The sequence below is a fragment of the Podarcis bocagei genome (genome assembly GCF_964188305.1).
Source record: "Podarcis bocagei genome assembly, chromosome: 8".
Taxonomy (NCBI): Eukaryota; Metazoa; Chordata; class Lepidosauria; order Squamata; family Lacertidae; genus Podarcis; species Podarcis bocagei.
This window is the reverse complement of record NC_138133.1, coordinates 2462434-2477965: the sequence shown is the minus strand read 5'-3', so window position 1 is coordinate 2477965 and position 15532 is coordinate 2462434. Positions and strand designations below refer to the sequence as shown.

The 15532-nt window shown below is 40.5% G+C and overlaps 1 protein-coding gene across 1 annotated transcript in view; it reads left to right on the top strand.

The window, feature by feature from the left end:
• The window catches only part of XRN2 (5'-3' exoribonuclease 2), a 63073-nt gene that overhangs the window by 34391 nt on the left and 13150 nt on the right, over positions 1-15532 (top strand). Inside the window, exons 17-26 of the mRNA XM_081205967.1 lie at positions 239-374; positions 3344-3451; positions 3550-3639; positions 5747-5819; positions 6708-6791; positions 8164-8261; positions 8347-8426; positions 9255-9311; positions 10491-10559; positions 10747-10881. Coding sequence (XP_081062093.1) covers positions 239-374; positions 3344-3451; positions 3550-3639; positions 5747-5819; positions 6708-6791; positions 8164-8261; positions 8347-8426; positions 9255-9311; positions 10491-10559; positions 10747-10881 — 930 coding nt within the window. The remainder of the gene's footprint in view (positions 1-238; positions 375-3343; positions 3452-3549; positions 3640-5746; positions 5820-6707; positions 6792-8163; positions 8262-8346; positions 8427-9254; positions 9312-10490; positions 10560-10746; positions 10882-15532) is intronic.

The window sequence follows — 15532 nt, the reverse complement described above, 5'->3', positions numbered from 1 at the left end:
TCTCTTTGAATCCCAGTCTATGTGCACTCATATGTTTGGCTAACAGGAAGGGAATGAAGGAAAGAATGAGAAAGGTAGCTATGTTACTTACGTCTTAAGAGTTTTCTGGGGTCAACAAAGGCATGTGATGCTGTTATACTACTTAATCTTGTATTAAAACAATTTTAAAAATTGAATTGTATGTTATTTCAAGTCATCTTATACAAAAAATAATAACAAAGCTTGAATTGTTGTATAGGTTATGGGAAGCTGGCTGGAAACAGCGCTACTACAAGAACAAATTTGATGTTGATGTCTCTGATAAAAATTTCCGTCGTAAAGTTGTACAGTCTTATGTAGAAGGGCTTTGCTGGGTTCTCCGGTACTATTACCAGGTACTTACTATCTTTCATTAAAATTTATATAATTTCAAAAAACTTCATTTGCTTGTCTCCCAAATAATGTAATAAGACTCAGCAATGGCATAATCAGAGGTACATCTAGCATCATTGCTGGTATAATTGACAGAGGAGTATGCAAAGACCAGAGCAGGTTTTCATTGTAAATCTGGATATTTAGACACAGAGGAGACCCTGTGACATTTTCATTACTTGCTTGAAGCTGTCTTCATGAAATTGATTTTAGTAGCCATCTTTTTTTCTTTTTTTAAAAAAGTATTATAATGGTTTAATTCTGTTAACTATATTGAGCTCTTTAAAGCTTAATAAAGCAAATCATGTAGTGTTGTAATGATGTTTTACAGCAACTTTATTTTGGTAAAACCCTGATGCCACGAAGCGTATTGAAAAGTTTAAATTAAGATTTGGGACAATTATAATGCACTGCTATTGTGTGTGTGTGTAATGGTCAGAAATGTTTCATTCAATTGGAGTCTGAAGAAATGTTTAACAATAGATAATGAAGGATAGTTATTATAAAGATAAATAAAACAGGTCTGTTGTGCAGATTCAGAAACTTCTGGATTAGTTAAAGCCAGTAGACATTAACCATATTTAAATAAGATGCCCTCACACCCTGGCCTTCTCTCTTTGCCATAGGGTTATGTTGAGGTAGTAGATTTGGTTTAGATCCAGGCATGTGTTTTGGAAGTTATTGGTGTTTGCTTTGAATTAGCACTTAGTGTTACTTTTGTCTGTATGATTTCTCAAATCACATCTCATGCCATTGTTTTTTGTAACTTCAAACTTCCTTAATATAAAAGGAACATGTTCTATGATTTCATGGGGAAATCACTTGGTTTAACGCATTATAAATGAGCTGAGCCTCTTCTGAGGTTTATGTGTTCCTGCTTCCCTGCACAACCTTGCCTCTTGTTTGGTGTGGGAGACACCCACTGTGGGTTGTGCCTTTTCCAGCCACCCAGAAAGCAAGGATGTGGCCTAGATTTTTTCCCCTTTTCTCCTTTCTTCTGCTGGTGGCTCCTCAGTTCATTTCTACCCTTTCCAGCATAGAAGCTGTGTTCCTCTCCCCATTATTCTTTGCTCAGGCCTCTGTTTTTGGTATGCATCTCCCCTTCTTAAAAAATGTTCCTACCTTTCTTCTTCTTCTTCTTCTTCTTCTTCTTCTTCTTCTTCTTCTTCAGCTTATTACAGCTATCTCTCTGTAGCGCTTTTGATTCCACAATAAATAAAGCCTTTTTGCCTCTGTTAGTTTTCTGTCTGGCTTTTGCCTTCTGCTCAACAATGGCTCTGACAACAAAACAGTCTTCTGGCAAACTAGCTGCAAAAAGTGAAAGTGCATTAGGATTGTTGGGAAGCAAACTATTGTCAGCTATAATTGCAACAGTCAGTGAGTCAGGATTCTGTGAGCTTGAAAAGTCTGAACTGTTTACTGACTGAAGGATTCTGCAGAAATGCACTCAGCCTGGCTTTATCTAGAACCTATAAGCCAGCTGTTCTTGCTCTTTAGATGACTTCTACCTCTTCTATCTTTGCTAGTCTCCTTACTGTAGCTGGAGGATCTTATTCAAAACCACAACCTGGACTGCAGTGTAATGCAGCAGCAAATAAAGCTAATGCTAATCTAGGCTTCATCAACAGAAGTCTGGTGTCCCAATCAAAGGAAGTCAGAGTCCTGCTCATTTAAACCCTGGTCAGACCAAACCCGGAATACTGTTCCCAGTTCTGGGCACCACAGGTTAAGAAGGATATTGACAAGCTAGAATGTGCATGGAGGAGACTTTGGCTAAGCATTAGGAAGAACTTCTGTATAGTAAGAGCTGTTCCACAGTGGAACAGACTCACATGAGAGATGATAGACTCTCCTTTGGAGGTTTTTAAGCAGAGGTTGAGTGACCATCTGTCATGTATAATTTAGTTGAGATTCATGCATTTCAGGCGGTTGGACTACATGACCCTCAAGGTCCCTTCAGACTCTACAGTTCTATGTCATTGACCCAAGGCATGTGACAGGCCACATGCCGGATCTGGTTTTCTCAACTGAGCAGCAAAGCACTCTGTATACATATACAAAATGATGGCATCATATGCACGGTTGAAAGCAAGCTAGTTGAAGTCCCACAAATTAATTGCACACAAAGCAAAGAGCTTAAAAGCTCCTTTTGCAGTGGGTTTTCCTGGTGCAGAAATAGCTTTTAAGCTCTCTGTCTTGCTTCAGGCTCAGGGAGGCTCTTGCAGGAACTCAGACGGCCCTGTGAGAGCTTCCCAGAGCCTGGATAGCAAGGGTGGGTGTTGGCGCAAGGGTGTTTTGGGTATATGTAGTTTTGCCATTTCTGGAACATAACCCCCAGAAAAGATACAGTTGTGCTGCAGGCATATAGATATAATTGTATAGGCATATGCTTGCTTGACACACTCCTGAAAAATGATAATTAGAATTTTGAATCTGTTGAGTTTAATTAATATGGTATCCATTATTAAAAGCAAATTTTGAGAAGCAATGCTTTTATAGAAACTGAAATGTTTTTGTTATGGAAAATGTTCTGCCCCATGCTGCTGACCGTTGGTGAATTGTATTATAGATGTTACAATCACTTGATTTCTTTTTCAGTGAGTAAGTTTGGTATGCCATCTTTGCAGTATATTGCAAGAAGTTATCAATATGTAAAGCAGTGGCAACTGAGTTAGTAGTAATGTAAAATGACATTGCCACTGGAAAAGAGATTTGTGGTCACTGTTTCATTTGTTGAATTGGTATATTGGTCCCATATCTTAAGTTGGTTTACCAAAAATAAATAAATCAATACTTTGGCAACTACGTATGTTGCTTTAGAAATTGATGTGAATTAGTTACCAGATGGCTTTCAGTCTTGCCTGTCTCCCTACAGAAGAGTTACTGGGTCTTCTAGCTGTGACTTGGTTTCTTCTTACATTTTGCAAACTAGGGGTGTGCCTCCTGGAAATGGTATTATCCATTCCATTATGCGCCATTTGCTTCAGATTTTGAAGGAATTGCAGACATGCCCTCAGACTTTGAAAAAGGAACCAAACCGGTAAGATTACTGTTCATCTTTATAATTATTTGGAAGTCACTAATATTGTTATGGGGGTGATCAAAGTAGTTATTGCTGTTGACTTTTGTTTTTGGCAGTTCAGACCTCTTGAACAACTTATGGGAGTCTTTCCTGCAGCTAGTGGTAACTTTCTCCCACCAACTTGGCGGAATCTTATGACTGATCCGGTAAGAATTTTGCTTTTGTTTATTCACCTTTTCATCTATTCAAAATTGAAATGTTTGTTTTGATATTCTATTAATAGCTTCAGTATCTGTCTGAATAATGTGCCTGTTTTACTCTGTTTACTGGAGACAGAAACTTGGAAAACCATACTGACTTGAGATCAAGGTACACCTCTTCCAGTTGGAGCCCAGTTTGTTCTTTGCTAGCTGTAGTGAACTGAGGAACAGTTAGAGCTAGGACAGTGTTTCTCAAACTGGGGCCTCCAGCTGTTGTCCTGCAACTCCCATCATCCCTAACCACTGGTCCTGCCAGCCAGGGATGATGGGAGTTGTAGTCCAACAACCGCTGGGAGACCTAAGTTTGAGAAACACTGAGATAGGATGACCTCAAATGGCCCCACCAGCTGTCCCAATTCTGGTCAAGCCACATTGTGGCGCATGTACCCAAGATAAGGAATGAGAACTACAACTGGCAAGAGAGATTAAGGCTACTGTCTGAAGTGTTAACATTTAGAAAATGTCCAGAACTTGCAGTTTGAAAATTCAAACTTTAGAAGTGGTTATTGCACCAGAGCTTGAAAATTGTCAACAAAGTACTGTTCATTTTGACCTGTTCTTCGTACAGTGGTACCTCAGGTTATGAACAGCCTAGCCAATGAACTTTTTGGGTTGCAACCACTTCAAACCCGGAAATGAGTGTTCCGGGTTGTGTGGTGTGGTGTTTTTTTTTGGGGGGGGGGATATATGAACATACTGTGGAGGTGCACTTCCGTTTTGAGTGTCACACTTCCATTGTCCGGCAGCGGAGAAGGGGGTCATCACGACGTTTCCCATAGCAGCAAGGGAGTGAAGCTGCGCGCCCGCCCGCCAGCTGGCTCTTGTGCTTGCAGCTGCCTTAGCCGTCCGCCCCGGTAAGTCAGAGGGCAAGGAGGAGGCGAGTCCAGCTGGCCGGGCGGAGGGAAGTTGCACAGCGCTTACTCCCAGGTGCACAGAACGGTGGCCGGCTGGACTTGCTCCCTCCTCCCCCTCCGACTTACCGGGGCAGTCAGCCAAGGCAGCTGCGAGCACACCTCCGCATAGTTCCCAGGGAACAGCATGAGCAGAGCGCCTTCCTCTCACAGCCCGGCCGGGCAGGGGAAATTTTTTTTCCTGCCAAGCTGCTTGGGAGATGGAGGTGCATGGAAAGGTTTCCCAAGACAAGAGCCAGTTGGCTGGCAGGTGCGCAACTCCCCCCCACCCCATGCCGCTGCGGGAGGCGCGCACTCTAGGGAGCATTTCTCGCAGCAGCATGGGGGGGGGATCTGTGTGGATCCCAGTTCAACTGCTGATTGATTGACTGATTGATTGATTGTGTGACTGTGGAAATGGATAAAAGCGCGCCCCCCCATCCAAACAATGACTATCATTAGTACAGGGAAGAAAAAATTTTAATTTTCATTTTTATCATCTACAATACTGTTTTATTTATTTTATAGTATAGTATAGTACATTGATTATTGTTTTCATTTTATGGATCAATGGCCTTGTTAGATAGTAAAATTCATGTGAAATTGCTGTTTCAGGGGTTGCTTTTCATTGTCTGGAACGGATTAATCTGTTTCCATTACTTTCTATGGGAAAGCACGGCTTGGTTTAAGAACGCTTTGGTTTAAGAACAGACTTCCAGAACGGATTAAGTTGTAAACCAAGGTACCACTGTACTGAGTTTGAAAAGAAGAAAAGAAATAGCTTATATGTATTATTATTTTCAATTCAGAAAACTTTATAGACCACTTCACCAAAAAAGATGACGAGTCAGTGTGGTGTAGTGGTTAGAGTGTCAGACTTGGACCTGGGAGATCAGGGTTCAAATCCCCCATTTGGCCATGAAGTTCACTGGGGGACTTTGGATCCCTCACTGCCGCTCACCCTAATTTACCTCACGGGGTTGTTGGGATTAAAGGAGGAAGGACTGTGTGGACCACCTTGCACTCCTTGGAGAAAAGGGGGGATGTAAATGCAACAATAACTAAATAGGATCTCTAAGCTTGTGCAAGATTAATCTAATTCTTCATCTGTTACTGTACAAATCTCTGAATCACTGTAATGATCTTGTTTTTTAAAAAAACAGGAATCAAGTATAATTGATTTTTACCCCGAAGACTTTGCTATTGATTTGAATGGAAAGAAATATGCTTGGCAAGGTAATATTTAAGATCACGAAATTAATACTTGTTCATCAATATGTCTTTGGAGTCATTTGAACAAAACAAGAAAGAATTTATTCTGTAAGTCATGTTTGCAACCACTTGCCAAAATGATTTATGTGTCTGTTATCAGATAACATTATTTTGGCTTGAAATTAACTAAAATACAATTCATTATTCATGTAGCATATTTTGTTTTGGAGTATTTTAATTATTTAGCTGCTTTGAGTTACTTTTATAACAGAAAGCCAGATAGAAATGCTTGAAAATAAATTTTGGGGTCTTGCATTCTTCAGTAATTTTATTAGGATTCTGAGAACCTTTATAACTTGGAACGTAGAACTTCTGAATTAGCAAAAAACTAAAAGCTAATACCATAATGAACTGAAGAAAAGTTACATATTTTCAAGTATACTTTGACACAGTTCATTGGTACAGTCTAACCAAAGTTAATTTTAAATCTTCTAGTCTTCATTTTAAAGAGTGTTTATTGACTAGGTTGTGCTTTATACTTTTGCAGCATTTATTTCTGTTGACTAAAGAGAGTTGAAATGTGACTGTGCCCATAAGGAATATATACATGATTTCATGTATGCCTTGGAACGTAACCCCCGCGTAAACAGGAGGTGGCCTGTACCATTAAGTCTCACTAATTCCAGTGAGAGAGCTAAACCATATGCTTAGCTTGGCTTGATTTGGTGAGCCACTGTAAGAACAGGATGTTGAAGTAGGTAAGACTAGGGTCTGGTCCATTAAGGATCTTTCTATGATTTGGGGACAATTTGATCTTGCCAAAGTTTCTTCCACCCTTTTGTACTATTTTGTAACCTTACGTTTTGTACTATTAAAAAGAAAATATGAACTCTAATGAGTTGTTTTCTGTAGGAGTTGCACTGTTGCCTTTTGTTGACGAACGCCGTCTGAGAGCTGCTCTAGCAGAGGTGTATCCTGACCTCACCCCTGAAGAAAGTAAGAGTTGCAGGATTAAATAATCTTTCCGAGTACCAAGGCTTTTGGCAGTGGTACTTTTGTGCAATGCTACTTTTTCCTACTGTAAAACCCACATCTGCCTTTCCACACCATGAATCAGTTTGCTTTTATTTTGATCTCAGGTGCCAAGAACTGTTACCATTCTCTGTGCTCAGCCTTAGTAACCTGCATAGAATGAACATGCAGCCTCTCCATCAGTCCTGATGTTTCACAGTTTAAGCTGAATCTCCCTTTTTGCAGTTTTCTGACTCCTATTTTGACCAAATATATCAAAATGCTCCACCCAAAGGCTAAGAAGGGTTGAACTATTGCTTTCTGCCTCTGTTATGATACGGACTGCTCTTCATCAAGGGCAAGACAACCAGAACCACATTCACATTGATTATCACTTCAAGAATTGTGCTTGGGCTTTCTTTTCCTTCCTCTCATTCTTCCTTCCTTGTGTGTCATGCCTTTTTAGAAGTCATCTAAAGGCAGCCCTGATTAGGGATTCTTTTTAATGTTTTTATATCTGTTGGATGCTGCACAGAATGGCTGGGGCAACCGAGTCAGATGGGCAGGGTACAAATAATAAAATGATGGTGTAGAAGAAGAACCCGAAGGGGGGGGGGGGCATCCTCAGAACTGATTTTTCCTAATTTTTCCTAATGTATCTGAAGAAGTGTGCATGCACACGAAAGCTCATACCAAGAACTAACTTAGTTGGTCTTTAAGGTGCTACTGGAAGGAATTTTTTTTATTTTGATTTTTCCTAAGTTACTCTGAGAGCCTTTTTGGTTAAAGGGTTTTTTTTCCCATTCATTTATTCTTATTTGCCCAAAAGCCTATGCAGTTGTTTAAATTTTTATTGAGTATCCCATCATTTTAATTAATGTTTTCTACAGCTTTACATTGGTTTGTACATTTACAGGTTTTTGCATTGCTGTACCCCCTGTTTTATGAGAGGGCAGTATATAAATTACTTTCAGAAAGACATCTGGTGCCAGACTCCTAGAGTTCCTGGCTTGATCCCCATGGTGCATGACACCTTGTAAGCAAATGGTTAAGTGTGTACCAAATGGACAGAAACTTCATTGTGGTCCCACACTAGTACACTGATAAAGCAATGGAAGGTTGTTCAGTTACATTAAGCACTAGTATAAGACAAATGGATGCTCTCCTCTCCCCCATTACTCAGAGTAAACTTGGATGCTCATCAAAGCAAACATCCCTGTACAATGTCAAATCAATGATAAATCTAGAGAGGACTTTTTTAGTTTATGGTGCCGGTAGTAAGCAACATGAGCCTGTTTTGTAAGTATTACAATTAGGTTGCTCTTAATGCAGAATTATCACCCCCTTCTTTTTTCAGTCAGAAGAAATAGTCTTGGTGGTGATGTTCTCTTTGTTGGGAAACAGCATCAACTTCATGACTTCATTCTCGAACAGTACAAGTCTGGTGAAAAAGAGGTGCGTCAAATTTGTTCTAATGGATATTACATTTCATTCATTCTTGTCTGGCTCATCTGATCAGGATTTTATTATTCCCCAATAGGCAGTAGGCCTTCCCCCTGAACTGTGTCACGGTATTCAAGGGAAATTAGCCAGGAATGACAATCCAGTTCTTCCTGATGAGTAAGTATAACTTACAGCAGGGTTTATTTGCTGATTAAGAATCCCTCCTTGTTCAATGTTCTTCAGACAAAATAAAATTAGTTTGTAGTTTATTTGCCTCCTTCACAATTAAGATCAAAAGCTGCTTAATGCATGCCACTAGTTTTCAGTTATTGAATAGACACACATAGATGGGTCATGCCCCAATTGAAGATGGTTTGCTAAAGTTTTAAAAAGAAGGAGGGAGATCTGGTAGAGGAAATTGGCTAGAGTGAAGAATAAGAGAATAAAAGGCTAACAGAAAGTAGGTCCCATGTTGGAAGGATGGGGTTAAAAGTGAGTCTGAAAACACTGAGAAGTGTTATGGACACCAAAGGGATGGTTAACATGAGCTGATGTAAGCATGGCAAAATTTAAAATGTTTTTGGTTTTGAAAATGGACAATCAATTTTGATTAAATTTTGCTATATTGTATTCTATTAGTGCAGTATTGATTATTCAACTTTCTGTACTGTTTGATGACATATTACATGTGGTCATTTTGAAATGTTAATAGGCTGCCCTTCCCACTTCTTTACCATTTAGCTTGGATTAAAGCATATTGCCTTAGCTTCTTTTAGTCTTCCATTTCAAGCCTTGTTATTTGAGGTTTTTGTCTTAGAAATATTTAGCATGCAAAATACTTGTTCAGCTCTCTTGTCAAGAATTTGATCCCTTCAGTCAGTTAAATGTCATTTGGTATTAAGTGACCATTGCCTGCTTACATCAGATACATTTTCCATTTTTCTCTACAGCCAAGAGAGTTTTTCTTCTAAATGAATAGTTGTTCCATTTTTCCATATCCATTAGGACATTGCACTCTCCTGTGCCCATGCTGCGTGACCTGACACAGAATTCTGCAATAAGGTAAAATGTGTATGGATGAAGTTACCCAAATGACTTAGGTCATGATGTGAAGTCCCCAATAGTTGAGGTGTTCACCAGTTCCTGGTTGGCTTCTCCTCTTGAGACTAATGGGATATATGAAAGGGAGAGGGAACCAAATTAATGAAGTTAGACATTTCCTCATTTCTCAGGCTCTTGCTTATGTGGGCTTAAAGGCAACTAAGCTGCTGAATCTTGGAAAATACGAGCCCTTCAGTAGAATGATGGATCAAATATTTTTTATTCTAAACTGTATTCAGATTATGAATATAACTGCTGGTTTTCCTTTCCTTACTGCAGAGGGATCTACTGACTCCTCCCAGCTGTTATCTTAGCAATAGTGCTGGCCTCTGTCTTAATTAACTCCTTTTTCTGAGTCATCCACATAGTGCATGAATGAATGCATCTGACTAGGGCTGAAAAAGAGAGAATTTTGCCTACACAAGTGTTGGGGGACCACATGATTGGCCTTATCAAATAGTGACCAGCCTTTCACAGACCACATTTGACAGGCCATTATGATGTCAGGTGGAATTGATCCTGCCCCCAAGATGTGCTGGTTGCACTTTGGCACCAAATTTAAGCCTTCCTCAACCAGATGTTGTTGGACTCCAACTCTCATCAGCCCCAGTCAGTATGACTAGTGGTCAAGGATGATGAGAACTTTAATCCAAAGCATCAGGAAGGGGGGGGAACCAGGTTGGGGGAGCCTGGCTTAGAGTGTACAGTACACATAATTGCTCCTGTACAGCCCCAGTTTACAATTGGCACTGAATGCAAGTCATATAGGGGATGGGCAGAATCCGAGCTCTCGAGGAACCCATCCTGCCTTAAAGCAGTGGATCTTGTATTCAGTGCCAGGTGTAAATGACTGAATGCAACTCTGGGTTGCAAAGGAACAATTCAGAGCGCACTGTAAGTGGCTTTTCCTGTCCTGCCCATGACACCCTGTGATATTAGGTGAGTGACAAGTGGCTGTGGCCATTTCAAAACAGATCAAATCAAGAGGCCTGGTGAGCTCTTATTTCATCTTTGGGCCTGAGTTGCTCTCTACTGATCCTTGCTGTATTCTGAAGAGAGCAAATAAGTTACCAACTTTGATGTCACATAACAGGCAATGTGTTAATTCTTCATAATTGTTTCAAATATTTTCATTCTTAGTATCAACTTTAAAGACCCACAATTCCAAGAAGACTTTATTTTTAAGGCAGAGGTGTTATCTGGAGCAAAGTAAGTAACCCTTCTATTTACCCTTACCAGTTCTTCTGGACCACTTGCAGCGCTGTAGAATGGGTGAGATTGATTTCGTGGGTGGTCCTATGTCTTGTTTCAGAGAATTGAACTTGATGGCTTTCAGGTCTTCCAACTCTGTGTCTCTAGTGCCTATTTGATTAAACTTCCTTGTCTTATTATTTAGAAAGCCTCCACCAGTTCTGAAGCCAGGTGACTGGGAGAAAACTAACAATGATGGCAGACCTTGGAGGCCACAGCTTGGCTTTAACCGCGACAGGAGGCAGGTTCACTTGGACCAGTCATCATTCAGAACTTTGGGGTAGGCAACTGATTTAACTATTGTTCATCTAATGTTCTTTGTTCATATAGATTCATGCACTCAATTTTAAGTGAGGAAGACATGGAACTGGAACTGAAACCACTCAATAAACCGTCCCTGGTTTTGGCACAGAAACTGATTTGGTTGTTCTGCATGATGACATCTGTCAGAAGAGAGTAAGGGAAAATGTGTCCCTGTTAATTCTCCTCAACCTCTCAACAGCTTTCAATACCATCAGCCATGGTATTCTTCTGGAGTGGCTGTCTGAGTTAAGGGTGGGTGGCACCACTTTGCGATGGTTCCGATCCTACTTGGATGGTAGTTTCCAGAGGGTGATTCTTTGGCCCCATGGAGCCTTCAGTGTGGGGTTCCACAGGGTTCAATTTTATCCCCTATTAGTGATGTGAGGTGAGAATATTCTCTGCTAGAAAATTCTCCGGAAAATATTCTCCACAAACTGTAAATTCTAATGTAAGAACCAGTTTTACAACCCACATTAAAAAAAATCTAGTAAATAATAAGTCAAGCTGTGATATTGCCAGTGTAAGTAATGAATAATGATTGTTTTTGATCCAGTTACATTACTGGGCATTGTGTTTTTCACCATTGGCAGTTCTGAAATGTGAGCTACAGAAAACATTTTTGGGTTTTTGGGGTTTTTTGTTTTTAAAATGCTATTCATTTAATTTGATGAACATTTAATTCATATGTGTTTCAAACTATATGTAATAGCCTTTTTCCCTATTTTGGTGTGACCCTATTCTTAGCAGTTCTATACCCTTGGCCATACATTGTGATTTTTTTACAGAAAGTAGCTTTAATGCTTTATACACTTAAGTACCTAGGCCTATACAATTATATGAAACAGCATGTGAGGTGACCTTGATTTAAACAGTTGACGTTTCTATATTTTTATTTAGTGCCAGTAACTAGTTTTCTGCAGTCCTCTGGTTGTCAGTTCCCCTTTACCAAATCAAAGAATGTGAATTCACTGCATTGCCCCATTGAATAAAAGTATCTGTATGGTTTTTGGTTGCCATCTGAACAAGTTTACTCATGAATAAACGTGTATATTAACTAATTATATCATTTTCAATGCATTAAAATGAATATTCTCCTATTTTAAATGAAAATTCTCTAATATTCTCATTAATCGATAATATTCTCCAAACGATTATTCTTGAGAATTTAACATCTCTACCCACTATGCTATTTAGCATTACTTGAAATTGCTGAGGGGGGTTATCCGCAGGTTTGGAATACGCTTTCAGCATTATGCTGATGACACACAGCTCTACTTCTCCTTTACATCTGCAAGTGGGGCAGTGGATGTGCTGGACTGCTGTCTTGCATCAGTTATCAATGCAGATACGACTGAGGTCCTGTGAGTGGGCAGTTCCTCAGACCAGATGGCTGGGAGGTGGCCTGCTCTTGATGGGGTTACACTCCTCTGGATCCTTGGCTGTTGCTTGAGGCTCAGGTGGCATCTGGTGAAGTATGCCTTCCATCAGCTTTGGCTGTTTCGCCCCTATCTGGACAGGGATAGGCCAGCTACTGTTGTCTGTACTCTGGTAACCTCTAGGTTAGATTACTGCAAAGGGCTGCCTCTGAAGACAGTTTTTGTAAACCAAGCTGCTCACCAGGGCAAGATGGTTTGTACATATATTACGCTGACCCTTGGCCTGTCTGCACTGGCTATCAGTTAGTTTCCAGGCCCAATTCAAAGTGCTAGTTTTGTCCTATAAAGCCTTAAACGGCTCAGGACCACAGTACCTCCAGGACCACCTTTCTCCATATGAAGTGACCCCGATTCTGAAATCATCATCTGAGGCCTTTCTTTGTGTTCCTCCTCCATGAGAGGTCCGGAGGGTGGCAAGAGGCCTGTTTTGTGGAATGCTCTCCCCAGGGAAGTTTGCCTGACGCCTTCATTATACACCTTTAGGCACCAGGTGAAAACATTCCTTTTCAATCAGGCCTTTGGCTGATTAACATCTGATACCCTTTTGAACATGTTTGTGGTGGAGAGAAGGGGGGTTATTGGTTTGTTATGATCTTTTTGTTTTTATTATGTATTTTGAATTTTTTACCTTGTATTTTTGTGTTGTGAACCCCTCTGAGATCTACAGATGAAGGGCAACATACAAATTTCTTTTTTTTTTTAGTAAAATTTTTATTAGGGTTTTCTCATTTTTTTTTAGACAAACACAAAAACATAAACATACACATCGACACTACACACAAATAACACGTATAATTTTAAAACCTTATTTTCTTAACCACTTTCCTGGACTTCCCCCACCTCCCCTTCTTGCATCCCAATTCCACAATTTAGCTCAGCAAGTTCTTTATACCCAAATTATCCCTTATTAATATTTTACTTAATTCGTCTTAGTTAGCCAATTTTAAACTTCTAAACCTCATTTTAATACTCAACATTAACCCCTTTTTCTAAGGTCGACCCAAGTTCCCTTTCACGAGGTTCCCAATTATTAAAATAATTACAAAACAACTTATCAAATGAAAACATATAATTGTACCCCTTTGGATTCCAAAGCTTTCCCCCCTCCCCCCAGTTTTGATCCCCAGAAATTGTCCTTCAGTCTGTCAGTTCTCAGCCTGGATCTATCACGTCCAAGGCCCTTAAATCTCTCTCAGTCCCTTTCAGCCGGTTTTGTTGACAGTCCTTTATGTTGAACATCAGATCTCGGAGCATCTTTGACCCAGTAGGGTCTGTGTTTTTTCCAACCAGACCTCCATATTCAAAGAAAGAGTCCAGGTCCTGCTTCTTACTCTTTCTAAGTCCAAGTGTCCCAAATGTCTCAAACATTCCAGTTTTCGCCTTGATCAAATTTGTAATCCATAGGTCTTCCGGGCTCCCCATAGGGAAAAATCCCCAATCTTCATTCTCCATTTCAAACCAAATTTTCGTCATCCAAACCTTGCTTTCCTTATGTTCCAGCTTAACAGGCCTCTGGTTGTCCTTTTTCACTTGCAGCGTTTCAGCTCCTCCTTCGCATTTTTCCAAAACGGCACATGTATCTTACTTTCCAGCTGCAGATTTTTCTTGAGTCAAGTCCTTAACCGCTTCCGCAGATTTGTTTATTTTAAGGTTCAAGGTTGTAAGATTTGTAGCCATAACATCACTCTGCTCTTGCAGCTTTCCCAAGAAATCAAACACTCTATCCAACTCTGCCTGTATTTTTCCATCTGCAGCCATTGTAATATCTCAGAACCCCCTCTAGAGGGATTCTGGTTACTAAGTGTTCTTTCTCCAACAATCAGGTTATTTTGTTCTTATTTCCTCTCTAATTTCAAAAACTTACAGTCCAGTGTAACAAAAATAACCGGCACAAGTAGCAAAAAATAGAATTTCCTGACTTTGACAGCTCATTTGACAGCTGTCAAACTCTGTAAATATCTTCTACAGGCTCTCTCGCGGATCCGGGGGGCGGGGGTTACACTTCAACTCTAACGTTCAGTTCTAATCCTCCAGTAATAAACTTATATATCCAAGTCGTGAAATTAAAAATTTTCTCTCGAAGAGAGGAAGACCGTCTCTCGACCTTAGTTATCTAATTCTTGCTTTAAATTGTCTGCAGGGGGGGGGGGAGGCAGACTTCCTTTTGGCACCTCCCCCGGTCGTACCGAATTCAATTAAAAGAGATTTTTAATTCCAATTTCCGTATTACTCACGGGTTGTTACTTTTTGTAGTCCAAATGATCAAGGAAAGAAGTCAGCGCTCTGCAGCCATGGCTTGCGGCTTCACTCCGTGGAAGAAGCGGTCTACTCACAGCACCACGCCGCTCTCCGCCACCCGCTCCGAAGCCTTTAAAAAGGCTTCTTTGCAAGTCGGAGGGGGCGCAAATGGTGCCCGCCGAGTCACCAAGTCCACAGGCTTCAGCGCCTGTGGTTTCTGAGGGTCCCCGCGTCGTCGCCGCGGCAGGACCCCTCTTCCACCGAGCCGATTCCCTCCGGAGCTTGGAGGGAATCCGCCATTTGCTGATCATGCTAACCCGGAAGTCCCAACATACAAATTTCATAAACAACAACAACAATAAACTGAACCAGGCATATATTAAGTGTTGAGTAGATTAAGGTTAAATGCAACATTCTTCTTATTTTAATTAGATTAAGGGAATTGCTAACAACAGCAATTAAATGTCTTGTTTCCAGATGGGGAAGTTCTGTGAACTTCTGAAAGACTGTTCATATTTGTATTATCTTGGAACAAATTGTGTCCTTCCATGTCAAGTGACTAGGGGGCTTTTTAATGCCTACTAAACTTTAGAACCACAGTGGCTGATGTCTGAGCATCCCAAAGCAACCCCTGATCTGCACTGTTAGGAGAAGTCAAGGGGAGAAAAACCCCAGCTTTCTGAGGAATCTGGTTCAGTTGTCCAGTTGTGATCATAATTGAATAAATCACCTAAGAGACACCTCTGTTTTTCCATAAGTTGAGCCAATGGAAGAGAGAGTGAGAACTGTTTCAGATGTTACTGCTACTGGGCCATTGTTATGTGCGTTCTGCTTGACGGTGGTGATCTCCCGTTGCTCTATCCCAGCTTCTGCCAACCTAGCAGTTCGAAAGCACACCAGTGCAAGTAGAAAATTGGTACTGCTGCAGCAGGAAGATAAATGCTGTTTCTATGT